The 16,175-nt window shown below is 36.6% G+C and overlaps 1 protein-coding gene across 1 annotated transcript in view; it reads left to right on the top strand.

Moving 5' to 3' along the window:
* KIF4A (kinesin family member 4A) overlaps positions 1–16,175 on the top strand; it is a 120,918-nt gene that overhangs the window by 72,639 nt on the left and 32,104 nt on the right. Inside the window, exons 15-19 of the mRNA XM_058714432.1 lie at positions 2,371–2,474; positions 3,657–3,801; positions 4,550–4,660; positions 7,168–7,251; positions 7,821–7,934. Of these exons, the coding sequence (XP_058570415.1) occupies positions 2,371–2,474; positions 3,657–3,801; positions 4,550–4,660; positions 7,168–7,251; positions 7,821–7,934 (558 nt within the window). The remainder of the gene's footprint in view (positions 1–2,370; positions 2,475–3,656; positions 3,802–4,549; positions 4,661–7,167; positions 7,252–7,820; positions 7,935–16,175) is intronic.

Below are 16,175 nucleotides of genomic sequence, written 5' to 3' on the forward strand. Positions count from 1 at the left end.
TTCTAAAAAATTAAAAGTGTGTACCCCCATGACTCTAATTCCACTTGTTCCTACCCTAGAAAAACCTTGCATGTGTGTACAGAAGGCATGCACAAGAATATTCCATTATGGCAAAACAATGAGGTAGATCTCTATGCAATGATATAAATAAATCTCAAAGACTAAAAAAAAAAGTTACAGAATAATACACACTTTTAGTATAATTCTGCTTACCTTTAACAGATTCCAATAGACACACATACAAATATGCACATATTATTTTTGTATCTATTTAAATAAATACTCTAGACATTTGCCACAATATATTTATCAGTTATGCATTTTAAGGCATTTACATATATGTTTAAATGTCTATAATATGTAAATGTCCACATATATAATATGCAAATGTCTAGGAAGAATGTCTGGAAATCTGGACCAGTCTGTTAACAGTGGTTACTTCTGGATAGGGGACTGGCATTTTGGAAGAGTAGGGCAGTAGAGGGGACTCACCCTTTATATGTACTATCTGGATTATATTTTAACCAGAATGTTTTCATGTGTTACTTCTCTAAGTATACACACACATACACACATTATTGCCAGTTTAAATATGCAGGGTAGCTATAAAGCAATGAGACTGATTTTCGTTGGGTATTAGCATGGTTCATTATATTTTGTGGAAAACAGCTCTTGCCTGTTTAGAAAGTTTCTCTGATACAGCCCCACCTAACCTGCCTCTTTGTGTCGTTTCAATACTGGTCTAAGACCACCACATAATCTTCTTGGCTACCAACTGTTCATTCAGCCAGTGTCCTTTAATTTTTTGGTTATGAGAACAGGAAGGAATCTATTGGGTTTTCCCAATCTTGGAAACTACTAAACTTCAGTTTCTAGAATTCATTTCCTAAATGTATGCAGAACTGCAAATGGTATTGAATATATATGTTTGAAAGCTCTGAATATAAGAATGTTTGTGCAGCTCTTTACTATTTATAGAATGTCTTCCCTTCTTTATCTTATTTCATCTTCCCAACAACCCTGTGAGGTAAGTGGTGTTGTTAATTGTTCACATAGATAGGGAAACTCTTGAGGGTCCCCAAGACCACCCCAAGGTTTGACGATTCACCAGGATGATTCAGAGGACGTGGCATATAGTCATACAGCTAAGAGTTATTACAGTAGAAGGATACAAAACAAAATCATCAAAAGGAAAAAGCACATGGGGCAAAGTCTGAAAGGAACCAGATGCAAGCTTCCAAGAGTCTTCTCCTAGCGGAGTAAGTTATTATTTAATTCCTCCAGCAATGGTGTGTGACATGTGTGAAATGTTGTCTATCAGAGAACCTCCCTGGAGTCTAGGAGTCCAGGTGTTTCTTTTTAAGTTTTTATTTTAATTCCAGTTAGTTAACATATAGTGTTATATTAGTTTCAGGTGTATAATATAGTGATTCAACAATTCCGTACATCACCCAATGCTCATCACAAGGGCACTCCTTAATCCCCATCACCCATTTCACCCCAGCCACCTCCCCTCTGGTAACCATCAGTTTGTGCTCTATAGTTAAGAGTCTGTTGGGGTACCTGGGTGGCTCAGTCGGTTAAGTGTTGGACTCTTGATTTCAGCTCAGGTCATGATCTCACAGTTTGTTGGTTCAAGCCCTGTGTTGGGCTCCACACTGACAGTACAGAGCCTGCTTGGGATATCCTCTCTCCCTCTCTCAAAATAATTAAATAAACTTTAAAAAAAGAGTCTGTTTCTTGGCATAATGAGCCATTCTTATCAAAAGGGTGAGAACCCTACCAAGTTCACACACCTGAGCCAAGGGCCAATCTTGCAAGCAATACTTTTTAAGAACAGCAATCTTAGGCCTGCTATATGAACTCTCTTATGTGTAGAAACTAAGGCTAAAAAGAGAGGAAATGACTTGTTAAGACATTTAGATATTAAGTGCTGGACTCAATGTTCAAACTTTTGGATTCCAAGTTTATACTTTTTCCACTAGGTGTAACTTTCATCTCCTTAAATCAAGTACAGACTGATGTTTTTAGTTTGTAATTGAAGTGGTAAAATTGAACACATAGTTCCTTAAGATGTGGAATGTTGATTTTCTTTTTTCATTTATTATTTTTTTAATTGTTTATTTTTGAGAGAGAAAGTGGGGGAGGGGCAGAGAGAGAGGGAGACAGAGGATCCAAAGCTGGCTCTGCACTGACAGCAGAGAGCCCCACGTGGGGCTCAAACTCACAAACCACGAGATCATGACCTGAGCCGAAGTTGGACACTTAACCAACTGAACCACCCAGGTGGCCCTCCTTTTTTTTTTTTTAAAGTAAATTTTCTTTCATGCCTTTAATGCTTTTTTTCTCTCTGACCCATAACATTTCTAGGATAACATAAAAAATCTAGAGTTGGAAGTCATCAATCTGCAGAAGGAAAAAGAAGAATTGGTTCTTGAACTTCAGACAACAAAGAAGGATGTCAACCAAGCCAAGTAAGAATAAATCCAATAAATATTATTTCAAGTCCCTACTGTGTGTGAGGAAGTTATAAATGAAATAGAGAAGTAAAAGAGCCATTTCCTGCCCCCACAGGATTTATACCTAATTGTGGAAAGAAGATCTAAACAAAAGAAAAGTAATTGAGATTTTCAATAATACCTCATGATGATAGTGAAAGAATGCCGTAACAGCATACGATTAGTAGATTAGTAGCTAAATGAATTTCTTAGGCAGTAATTGCTTTAAGAGTTCAGAGGTAGGGGATATCAGTTTAGACTGGCATGATCAAGGAAAGCCTTGTAAGAAGTTAGCATTTGAGCTGGATTTTGAAAGATTATCAGACCTACCAGACAGCTACAGTTTCTTTGTCCCTGTACAGATTGTAAATTAGCTTGTGAATAGAATTAATGTCCAGGCTAGTAAATGAAAAACCTATCTAGCCATCCCTCAGTTAAGAATAAAACTAAGGCAGATAACCAGAGTATTCTGCTTTTCCTCAGACCTCTGCCTTATTGGCTATTCTACCTTATTTTTTAGTCTGTGACTCTATTATATCTCCTTTGAGTTTAAAGTTCATGTTCTTTAAAAAAAATTGTAATGATTATTTTTGAGAAAGATTGGGAGAGACAGAGCGCTAGCAGGGGAGGGGCAGAGAGAGACGGAGACACAGAATCCAAAGCAGGCTCCACTCTGTCAGCAGAGAGCCCTATGTGGGGCTCAAACTCATGAGCCATGAGAGCATGACCTGAGCCAAAGTCGGACATTTAGCAGACTGAGCCAGCCACCCAGGCTTCCCTAAAGTTCATCTTCTTAAATATTATGCTGAATGTTTACTTTCTATCTCAGACTAGTGTAATAATCACCAAAATTATTCCTTTACAGCTAAACTAAAGTGAAATATCTTCAAAGAACCATCCTTTTAACCTAGTAGTAGGTAATGAAGTATTGAGGCAATTTCATTGTTATATCCTCAAAAAATTTATTGTTTTACTCTTGGTATTGAGCTCCCATTAATGAGACAGTTTTGGTTGTTTGGGTGGTATTAATTATTTGAAGATGACTATGCAACTGGTCACCTATTTTGTATATATCAGGATTGTGAACCTGGGAGTCTATGTCTTTTGAAGTCAGGCTTTGTTGTTGCTAGTCTTCATTCCTATAGTGTCTGTTTTTAGGTTGAGTGAGCGCCGCCGTAAACGTCTCCAGGAGCTAGAGGGTCAAATAGCTGATCTGAAGAAGAAACTCAATGAACAGTCCAAACTTCTGAAGCTGAAAGAATCCACAGAGCATACGGTTTCCAAACTGAACCAGGAGATACGGGTAATAAATGCTCATCCTTGGGTTTGTTTCATTAAAACTTACAAACATAGGTGTTCCATTTAGAATTATACTACGGAGGCATTGTCAGGTGAGAAAGTAGCAGGCAGGGCCATCATCTGCAAGTGTGTGAATCTCCACAAATGCCCCTTTTACACGACATTGTGCTGGTAGTCATCTAGAGTCTGAACAATGAAACCCTGCTTTAACATTCAGAGTTTAATGTTAGATTCCCTGAAACCAAAGGAGAAAGATACCTTAGTATTTTATGGTGATATCCTAACCACCTTCCATGATTATGTAGAAGGATTTCATAAACTAGTTGCAAACTGACAGACACCTGGAGAATATTTTCAGATATTGAATGTTCAACTTCTGACATCTGCAAAGTGGAGTGAACAGGCCACTTATACTGAAACCTTTAGAATACAGTGATTGCTAAGTGGATTTGTCCTTGGGGCTTAGTAGATATTTCCCTGAAATTTCATTTATGTACAATGAATTTAGGGCTGAATTTAGCTGTCGGTACATTTTTAAAAATTTCTTCAACATGTTCATCTGTGTAGTCTATACTTGGAAACCCTGTGCAAGCATAGCAAGGGGTATTGCAAGCCTATTCAGAAAATCTGTTGGTAGCCTTCTCAGCTTAGCTCTGGGTTTTCTCTCTTCTTAATAGTTAGTCTATCCATCTGCACATCAGCTTAGAATAAGTGCAGATGACTAATAATTGTATTGGTTTTTGTTTTTACAGGTGATGAAAAACCAGCGGGTACAGTTGATGCGTCAGATGAAAGAGGATGCTGAGAAGTTTAGACAATGGAAACAACAAAAAGACAAAGAAGTAATCCAGTTAAAAGAACGAGTAAGTAACTACAGCTTCTCAAAGGCCTACCTAACAAAGCCTTCTTGGGGCTGACTAGCATTAAAGCCTCTCTTCAAACAGCTAGTTATTTCCAAAAATGTGACACATTCATGAATTTAGCAGCTATTTCTTAAACATCTACTACATGCAAGGTACTATCTGCTAGATACCATGGAAAATGAGTATTATATGAGCTCTCGCCTAGAAGAATGTCTTATCTAAAGGGGAAGGTGAGGGGCATCTGGGAGGCTCAGTCCGTTAAGCGTCTGTCTCTTAATTTCGGCTCAGGTCATGATCTCATGGTTTGTGAGATCAAGCCCCTGTGCTGACAGTGCAGAGCCTGTTTGGGATTCTCTCTCCCCTTCTCCCTCTGCCCCTCCCCTGCTTGCACTATCACTCTCAAAATAAGTAAACATTTTTTAAAAATGAAGAAATATCTCAAATCAATAACCTAGACTTCCACTTTAAGACACTGGGGAAAAAAAAGCAAACTAAACCCAAAGCTAGCAGATGAACAGAAATGTTCAGCATTAGGCTCTGTACTGACAGCTCAGAGCCTAGAGCCTGCTTCAGATCCTGTGTCTCCCTCTCTCTATGTCCCTCCCCTGCTCGCTCGCTCTCTCTCTCAAAAAGAAATAAACATTAAAAAATTTGTAATTAAAAAAATTAAAGAAGAAATAATACCAAATTTTTGGAAACTATTCCGAAAAACAGAAGCAAAGGAAACATTTCCCAGCTCATTCTATGAGTATTTCCTTGACACCAAAACAAGACATCCCAAGAAAACTGTAGAATATAGATGTGAAAATCTCCAAAATCAACAAACTGATTCCAGCAACATATAAAAAGAATGATACACCATGACCAAGTAAGGTTCATCTGAAAAAATGCAAGCCTTCCTTAAGATCTGAAAATCAATTAATGTATTACACCATATCAGTACAATAAAGAATAAGAACCACATGATTATCTCAATAGACATAGAAAACATATTTGACAAAATCCATCACCCTTTCATAACAAAAACACTCAAGAAACTAGGAGTAAAAGGAAACTTCTCAACCTGATAAAGGGCATTTACGAAAATCCCACAGTTAACATCATACTTAATGGGGAAAGACAGGATACTTTCCCCCTAAGATCAGGAACAAGACAAGAATATCCACTCTCATTGCTTTTATTCCATATTGTCCTGGAGGTTCTGGCCAGGGCACTTAAGCAAGAAAAATATATAAAAGGCATCCAGATTGGAAAGGAAGAAGCAAAACTCTCCCTGTTAGCAGATGACATGATCTTATATTGTATGTATAAAATGCTAGAAGATCTACTACAAAAACTGGTAAAACTAATACATGAGTTCAGCAAGGTTCGAGGCATTTGTACATTTTGTCAATGTACAAAAGCCGGTTGTATTTCTTTACACTAGAAACCAATTTGAAAATGAAGAAAATAATTCCATTTATAGTAACATCAATAAGAATAAAATGCTTAGGAATAAACTTAACAAGTGTAAAACTTATACACTAAAAACTATAAAACATCTTTGAATTAATTAAATATCAAAATAAATGGAAATATAACCCATGTTCATGAATGGGAAGATTTAATATATTTAAGATGGAATACTCCCCAGATTGATCTCAGATTCAGTATAATCTCAATCAAAATTCCAACTGGCTTATTTCCAAATATTCACATGCTGATCCTAAAATTCATATTGAAATGGAGGTGACCCAGCATAGTCGTAACAATCTCAGAAGAATAAATTTGGAGATGTCACATTTCCCATTGGCAACACATCCATCACCTCACATAGTTACCTGTTTTTTTCAGTGTAAAGAGAACACTTAAGATCTACTCCTTAGCAGATTTCAATTATACAATACAGTATTATTAACTATAGTCACTATTATATATAGATTCCCAGAACTTACTCATTTTATAACCAAGAGTTTGTACTCTTTGACTAACCTTTCCATGTTTTCCCCACCCCCAGTTCCTGGTAACCACTATTACTCTCTAGTTCTATGAGTCTGACTTTTTTTAGATTCCACATATAAGTGAGATCATACAGTATTCATCTTTCTCATGTCTGGTTTATTTCAATTATATAATGACCTTTAGGTTCATCCATGTTGTTGCAAATAGTGAGATTTCCTTTTTGTTTGTGACTGAATAATAGTCCATTGTATACATATACCACATTTTGTTTATCCATTCATCTGTCAACACTTAGGTTATTTCCATATCTTGGTTACTATGAATAATGCTGCAATGAATATGAGCATACAAATATATCTTCAAGATACTGATTTCATTTCCTTTGAATATATACCCAGTAGTGAGATTGTGCTGGATCGTATGGTAGTTCTATTTTTAATTTTTTGAGGAAAATTAAATCCTGTTTTCCATACTGACTGTTATACTGAAAGACTCTTTAGTTACATTATAAGGTTTTATGTCAGCTGGCTGAATAGCAATTAAAAGTCTGACTTTTTTCTTCTCAGGACCGTAAGAGGCAATATGAACTGCTCAAACTTGAAAGAAACTTCCAGAAACAGTCTAATGTGCTCAGACGTAAAACGGAGGAGGTAAGAAAACCCAATCTGCTAGGTCAGGTGTACTGTCACCTTCAGGCTTAAATGCTGACATAGTAATATCCCTTAAATGAGCCAGTGTCCTGAGAAACCAGGGATATCAATCTTGACCAGCGATTCCTAAGTCTTAATCCCTGTTTATATGTCACAAACTGTGCGCAGATAAAAATCTGAAGAAAATGGTACCATGCGGATAAGGATTTTTCCCCCAGTTGGGCTTGCTTCTTTCCAAACAAAATACAGAGTAATTTGTGACATTTCCAGACACTTTCAGTCTGTGGTACTTTGAAATGTGTACCTTGGGTCACACATTACGACTCAGGTCATGATCTCACAGTTTGTTAGTTCAAGCCCTGCATTGGGCTCTGCACTGTCTGCTTGGGATTCTCTCTCTCCTTCTCTCTCTGCCTCCCCCCTCCACCAATTGTGCTTGCTCACTCTCTCTCAAAATAGATAAATATTTTTAAAAGATTTTGTTCATTTTTCTTTACTAATATGCTGGAAATTAAAATGGTTTTTTTTTAACCCTCAATTCAACATTACTATGAGCTGTTTTTATTTAGGCAGCTGCTGCCAACAAGCGTCTCAAGGATGCTCTCCAAAAACAACGGGAGGTTGCAGATAAGCGGAAAGAGACTCAGAGCCGTGGAATGGAAGGCACTGCAGCTCGAGTGAAGGTATGGACAGCTTGAACTGTCATTTCTCTTGTCTATATTGGGGATAGGAAAAAATGGAAAATAGCTTCCTTTTTGTTTAGAATTAAACACTTCAAAATATGAAGTTCTTCTACCTGAAAGTCTGATTTCCTAATGATACCTTTGAATATCTGTGAACAAATGTGAAAGATCAAGAGTAGAGAACCCTTTCCATCACTGCCTCTATTGAAGGTCAGTTAATTTTTTTACATTTTCATTGAGGTATGATTGGCCCACAATAAATTGTATATATTTAAAATGTACAATTTAGTAAGCTTTGACACAGATATACACCCATGAAATCCTCACCACAATCAAGATAATGTCAGTGTCCATCATGACAAAAACTTAATTTTGTTCCCCTTTGTAAACCCTTTCTCCTCTCCCTAGTTCACCCCTCTACCTCCCTATCTCCAAGCAACCATTAATCTGCTGTCACTATAGACTCGTTTTTTATTTTCTAGAATTTTACAAAAATTGAATCATACAGTATATTTTCTTTTTCTGGGTTTCACTCAGTGTAAGTATTTCAAGGTTCATCCATGTGGCTGTGTGTATCAATACCTCTTTCCTTTTTATTGCTGAATGGCCTCCTGTTGTATGGCTATACCACAATATGTTTATCCATTCACCTGTTGATGGACATTTTGTGTTGTTTCCAGTTTTTCACTATTACAAATAGTGTACTGAACATTTGTGTACAAGTCTTTGTGTGGATATATGTTTTATTTCTTTTGGGGAGATAACCTAGGAGTGGACTGGCTGGTTGTCTCCTATGGTAGGTGTACATTTTAACTTTTAAGCAACTGCCAAATTGTTTTCCAAAGTGGTATAACTTCCTACTAGCAATTTATGAGTGTTCTTGTTGCTGTACATTCTCACCAATATTGAGTATGGTCAGTCTTTTAAACCTGAGGTGGTCTAGTGAAGGGGTAGTGGTACCTCATTGTGGGTTTAGTTTTCATTTCCCTTATGACTAATGTTGAGCATCTTTTTATGTGCTTATTTGCCATATGTATGTTTTCTGAAATATACGTTCAGATCATCCCCATTTTTTCACTGGGTTGTCTTTTTTCTCACTTTTCAGTTAAAATTCTTTATATATACTAGATACATCCAACAAAGGACTTTTATGTTTTTTAAAAATTTCTTCCTGGTCTGTGACTTGCCTTTCCCTTTTTTTGCCTTTCCCTTTTTTAACAATGTCTTTTGAAGAGCAAGCCTTTATAATTTTGATGCCATCCAACTTATTGACATTTTTTTCTTTTATGTTTAATGGGTTTCATGTCCTGTTTAAGAAATCTTTGCCAAAACAGGGGCACCTGGGTGGCTCAGTCGGTTAAGCGTCTGACTTTGGCTCAGGTCATAATCTCATGGTTCGAGAATTCAAGCCCCACATTGGGCTCTGTGCTGACAGCTCAGAGCCTGGAACCTGCCTCAGATTCTGTGTCTCCCTCTCTCTTTCTCTCCCTCTCCTCTGCTTGTGCTCTCTCTCTCAAAAATAAATAAATATTAAAAACAATTAAAAAAGAGAGAAATCTTTGCCAAACCCAAGGTCACTAAGATTTCCCTCTAAGTTATCTTCTAGAATTTAGTTTTAAGCTTTACATTTAAGTCTATGATTGATTCATTCTGACTTGGCACCTTTGTGAAAATCAATTGTCCATAAGTCATTGTCTAGATTCTACTCCATTGATGTACATGTCTATCTTTATGCCAGTACCAACATGTTTTGATTATACTAGCTTTATAATAAGTTCTGACATCAGCCCTCCAAAGTTGTTATTCTTTTTCAAAATCGTTTTGGGAAAAGTAGGTTCTGTGCATTTTCATATAAATTTTAGAATAAGCTTAACATTTTCTACAAAAAAGTCTGCTGGGAGTTTGATTAGGACTGCACAGAATCTATACGTAAATTTGAGGAGAATTTACATCTTACCAATATTAAGTGTTTTATGAACTCAGTGCATCTCTCCATTTATTTAAAACTTTAATTTCTCTCCCTTGTGTTTTAATTTTCAGTATACGAGTGTTGCACATCTTTTGTCAAATATATTCCTTAGTATTTCATATTTTTATGATATTGGAAGTGTTTTTTAATTTCAATTTACAATTGTTTGCATATATTTGTTGGTTCTTATAGCTTTTTAGACTCTTTATAGCTTATAGAGTCTACATAGACAATCATGTCATCTGCAAATGGGGATTTACTTATCTGCTCTGTACGCCTCTTTTTTTTAACTTGACCTTGTCATATTGTACTTATTAGAACCCCCAGTAAAATATTGAATAGAGTAGGTGAAAAGGGATATCCTTGCTTTGTTCACAATCTTAGGGAAAGATTCACCAGTAAGTGTGATATTAGCTGTAGGTTTTTGTATATGCCCTTTATCAGGTTGAAGAAGTTCCTGTCTATCCCAAGTTTCCTGAAAGTTTTTATCATGAACATACATTCAAAAATTTTTTCCGAATCCTATTGAGATGATCTTATTGTTTGTTTTTATTCCGTTAGTATGGCAAGTGACATTGATTTTTTTTCAACTTTATTAAGGCATATCTGACATACAGTAAATCTGACATACAGTAAGATTTACCTTTTTTAGTGTACAGTTCCAAGAGTTTTGATGACACATACAGTTGTATAACCACCATCACAGTCCAGGTGTAGAATAATTCTATTATCCTCCCAAATTCCTCACCCCCTTTGTAGTCAGCTCCTCCCACATCCCTAGCACTTGGCAAACACTGATGTGTATTGTTATTATTGTTTTCCCTTTGCATCAGTGTCATATAAATAGAAACATACAGTATGGCTTCTTTCACTTAGCATAACGTGTTTCAGACTCATTTATGTTATTGCTTATATCAGTAGTTTCTGCCTTCTTTTTTTCTTTTTTTGGCCAAGTTGTATTCCATTGTATGGGTGTCCCACAGTTTATCTGTTCACCTATTAAAGGATATCTTGCGGATTTTTTTCCAGTTTTTGGTGATTATGAATAAAGCTGCTATAAAAACATTTACATACAGGTTTCTGTGTAAACATAGATAAACATTTCACTTGGGTAAATACCTAGGATTGCTATAGGTAATATGTTAAGTGTGTGTTTAACTTTATAAGAAACTTCCAAGTTGTTTATCCAGTTGTTCATTGCTGGTATACAATTAATTTTTGTATATTAACTTCTGTCTTCTGACTTTATTAGTTTAGTAGGTATTTTGTAGGTTCTTTGGGATTTTCTACATGGGCAGTCATGCCATCTGTAAATACAGTTTTATTTCTTCCTTTCTAATCTGTATGTCTTTTATTTCTCTTACTTCACCTATTACATCAGCTTGGACCTTCAGGATGATGTTGAATAGGAGTGTTGATAGTAGAAACCATTCTGTTTTTCTTGATCTTAGGGAAAGGATTCAGTCTTTCACCATTAAGCATGACATTACCTTAAGTTTTTCATAGATACCCTTTATCAGATTGAGGAAGTTCTTATGTATTCTTAGTTTGTTGTAAGTTTTTATTATCAGAGCATATAAATTTTGTCAAGTTCTTTTTTTTAATTTATTTTAATTCAAGTTAGTTAACATGCAGTATAGTATTGGTTTCAGGAGTAGAACCCAGTGATTCATCACTTACATATAACACCCAGTGCTTATCTCAACAAGTGCCCTCCTTAATGCCCATCACCATTTAGCCCATCCTACCACCCACCTCCCCTCCAGTAACCCTCAGTTTGTTCTCTGTATTTAAGAGTCTCTTATAGTTTTCCTCCCTCTCTGTTTTTATCTTATTTTTCCTTCCCTTGCCCTATGTTCATCTGTTGTGTTTCTTTTATTCCACATATGAGCAAAATCATATATTTGTCTTTTTTTGCCTGACTTATTTTGCTTAGCATAATACCCTCTAGTTCCATCCACGTTGTTGCAGATGGCAAGATTTCATTCTTTTTGATCGCCAAGTAGTATTCCATTGTATATATATATACCATATCTCCTTTATTCATTCATCAGTTGATGGATATTCGGGCTCTTTCCATAATTTGGCTATTATTGATAGTGCTGCTATAAACATTGGGGTGCATGTGCCCCTTTGGATCAGCATTTTTTATCCTTTGTATAAATACCTAGTAGTGTAATTATTGGGTCATAAGGTAGTTCTATTTTTAATTTTTTGAGGAACCTCCATACTATTTTCCAGAGTGGCTGAACCAGTTTGCATTCCAACCAACAGTGAAAAAGCATTCCCCTTTCTCAGCATCCTCACCAACATCTGTTGTTTCCTGAGTTGTGAATTTTAGCCATTCTGACTACTGTGAAGTGGTATCTCATTGTGGATTTGATTTGTATTTCCCTGATGATGAGTAATGATGAGCATCTTTTCATGTGTCTGTTAGCCATCTGGATGTCTTCTTTAGAATAGTGTCTATTCATGTCTTCTGCCCATTTCTTCACTGGATTCTTTGTATTTTGGGTGTTGAGTTTGATAAGTTCCTTATAGATTTTTGATACTAATCCTTTATCTGATATGTCATTTGCAAATATCTTCTCCCATTCCGTCAGTTTTCTTTTAGTTTTATTGATTGTTTTCTTCACTGTGCAGAAGCTTTTTATCTTAATGAGGTCCCAATAGTTCATTTTTGCTTTTATTTCCCTTGCCTCCAGAGACATGTCTAATAAGAAGTTGCTATGACCAAGATCAAAGAGGTGGCTGTCTGTGTTCTCCTGTAGGATTTTGATGGTTTCCTGTCTCACATTTAGGTCTTTCATCCATTTTGAATTTCTTTTGTGCATGGTGTAAGAAAGTGATCCAGTTTCATTCTTCCACATATCACTGTCCAGTTTTCCCAGCACCATTTGCTGAGGAGACTCTTTTTTCCACTGGATGTTCTTTCCTGCTTTGTCAAGGATTAGTTGACCATACATTTGTGGGTCCATTTCTGGGTTCTCTGTTATGTTCCATTGATCTATGTGTTTTTTGTGCCAGTACCATACTGTCTTGATGATTACAGCTTTGTAATACAGCTTGAAGTCTAGAATTGTGATGCCTCCAGCTTTGGTTTTTCTTTTTTAGCACTACTTTAGCTATTTGGGGTCTTTTCTGGTTTCATACAAATTTTAGGATTGTTTGTTCTAGCTCTGTGAAAAATGCTGGTGTTATTCTTTTTTAATTTTTTTAAGTTTATTTTTTTGAAAGAGAGAGAGAGCACGGTAGGGGAGAGGCAAAGAGAAAGGGAGAAAGAATCCCAAGCAGGCTCCACACCGTCAGTGCAGAGACCAACACCAGGCTCAAACCCACAAACCATGAGATCATGACCTGAGCCAAATCCAAGAGTTGAACTCTTAGCCAACTGAGCCACCCAGGCGCCCCAGTGTTGGTGTTATTTTGATAGGGATCGCATTGAATGTGTAAATTGCTATGTATATGTATGTATATGTGAATATGTATATGTATATGTATATGTATATGTATATGTATATGTATATGTATAAATACAGTGAAGTATTATTCAGCCATAAAAAGAGACTACTTGCAAACAGTAACCAAAAGAAAGATGAAGTAGATATACTATTAACACACAGAATAAACACAAACACACACACACACACACACACACACACACACACACAAAATAGACTTTAAGTCAGAAACTAACAAAGATGCCAAATCCATTCAATGGTGAAAGAACAATCTGTTCAACAAATGGGGCTGGGACAAGTGTATTTCCACAGGCAAAATAATGCATTTGGACCTTTACATCACATCTCACCCAAAATTTACTCTATGTGAATAAAACCTAAAATAAGAGATAAAAGCATAAAACTCTTAGGGGAAAACATGGGAGTAAATCTTTATGACCTTGGACTTGACATTGAATTCTTAAATATAGCAAAATCATGAGCAACAAAGAAAAATAGATAAATTTGATTTCATCAAAATTTAAAACTTTTGGGACACCTGGGTGGCTCAGTCAGTTAACCGTCTGTCTCTTGGTTTGGGCTCAGGTCATGATCTCACAGTTCAGGAGTTCAAGCCCCGCATCAAGCTCCGTACTGACAGCATGGAGCCTGCCTGGGATTCTCTCTTTCCCTCTCTGTCTCTGCCTCTCCTTTGCTCTCTCTCTCAAAATAAATAAACTTAAAAAAATTTTTTTTGAAAAAAACTTTTGTGCATCAAAGGACATTATCAAGAAAGTGAAAGATAGCCTAGAGAATGGGAGAAAATATTTGGGGGCCCCTGGGTGGCTCAATCAGTTAAGTGTCTGATTATTGGTTTTGGCTCAGGTCTTATCTCAGTTTCATGATTTCAGGCCCTGCATCAGGCTCCATGCTGACAGTGCGGCACCTGCTTGGGATTCTCTGTCTCCCCCTCTCTGCCCCTCCCCTACTCATGCTGTCTTCCTAAAAATAAATAAATAAACTTTAAAAAAAAGAATGGGAGAAAATATTTAGAAGTCATATATCTGATAAGTGTTAATAACCAGAACATAGAGAACTCCTGCAGCTCAGCAACAGAAAGATAAACAACGAGGCAACTGGGTGGCTCAGTTGGTTAAATGTCTGACTCTTGATTTTGGCTCAGGTCATGATCTCATGGTTGGTGTGTTCGAGCCCCACATCAGGCTCTGGACTGATGGCATGGAGCCTGCTTGGTTTTCTCTCTCTCCCTCTCTCTCTGCCCTTTCCACTGCTTCCACACACATGCTCTTTCTCTTTCAAAAATAAACATATTTACAAAAGATAAACAACTCAACTTAAAAATGGGTAAAAGACTTGAATAGACGTCTCTCCAAAGAAGATATAGAAATGGCCAATAAACATATGAAAAGATGCTCATTCTTAGTGATTAGAGAAATGAAAATAAAACCTATAATAATATATCCCCTTCACACCTACTAGGATGTGGTTTTTAACAAAAAAAAAAGTAGCAAGTGTTGGTGAAGATATGGAGAAATTGGAACCCTTGTATATTGCTTGTGGGAATGTAAAGTGGTACCATTGATGTAGAAAAGTTTGCAAGTTCCTCAGAAAGCTAAATATAAGGGGAGCCTGGGTGGCTCATTCAGTTAAGTGTCTGACGTCACCTTAGGTCATGATCTCACAGTTTGTGAGCTCTCACAGTTGAGGTTCTATGCTGACAGCCTGGAGCCTGCTTCGGAATCTGTGTCTCCCTCTCTCTCTCTGCCCCTCCCTCATTTGTGCTCATTCTCTCTTTCTTTTGTTCTCTCTCTCTCTCTCTCTCTCTCTCTCTCAAAAAATAAACATTAGGGGCGCCTGGGTGGCGCAGTCGGTTAAGCGTCCGACTTCAGCCAGGTCACGATCTCGCGGTCCGTAGTTCGAGCCCCGTGTCAGGCTCTGGGCTGATGGCTCGGAGCCTGGAGCCTGTTTCCGATTCTGTGTCTCCCTCTCTCTCTGACCCTCCCCCCTTCATGCTCTGTCTCTCTCTGTCCCAAAAATAAATAAAAAACGTTGAAAAAAAAAATTAAAATAAATAAATAAATAAATAAATAAATAAACATTAAAAAAAGCTAAACATGGAATTACCACATGACCCAGCAAATCTACCTCTAGGTATATACCAAAAGAGTGAAAACAAGTATTCAAAAACTTGTTCACAAATGTTCATAGTAGCACTATTCATAGTAGTCAATGTGTAGAAGCAACCTAAATGCCTCTCAACAGATGAATGAATAAACAATATGTGGTATATATATATATATATATATATATATATATATATATATATATCACATAGACACACATACACCACGAACATTCTGTATATGGCAATAGGAAGAAATGACCTAGTGATTGATACGTGCTACAAAATGAATGAACCTTGAAAACATTATGCTAAGTGAAATAAGGCAGCCAAAAAAGGACAAATATTATATTGTTCTACTTATATGAAGTATCTAGAAAAGGCAAATTCATACAGACAGTAGATTAGAGGTTACCAGGGGATGAGGGGAGGTCTAATTGGGAGTTGTTTAATAGCTACAGAGTTTTTGTTTGGGGTGATGAAAATAATTTAGAAACAGTAGTGATGGTTATACAACATTTTTAATGTAATGCGACTGTATTGTACACTTACAAGTGTTCAGAATAACAAATTTGATGTTATATATATTTTACCAGAATACAGAAATTCAAAAAAGAAGTAGGCAATCTGCCTCAGAGCCTCTGGTTTTGATCACTATGAAGGATATCCCAGCCCCCTCCAGCTCTAAG

This window comes from Neofelis nebulosa, chromosome X (genome assembly GCF_028018385.1).
Source record: "Neofelis nebulosa isolate mNeoNeb1 chromosome X, mNeoNeb1.pri, whole genome shotgun sequence".
NCBI classification, from domain to species: domain Eukaryota; kingdom Metazoa; phylum Chordata; class Mammalia; order Carnivora; family Felidae; genus Neofelis; species Neofelis nebulosa.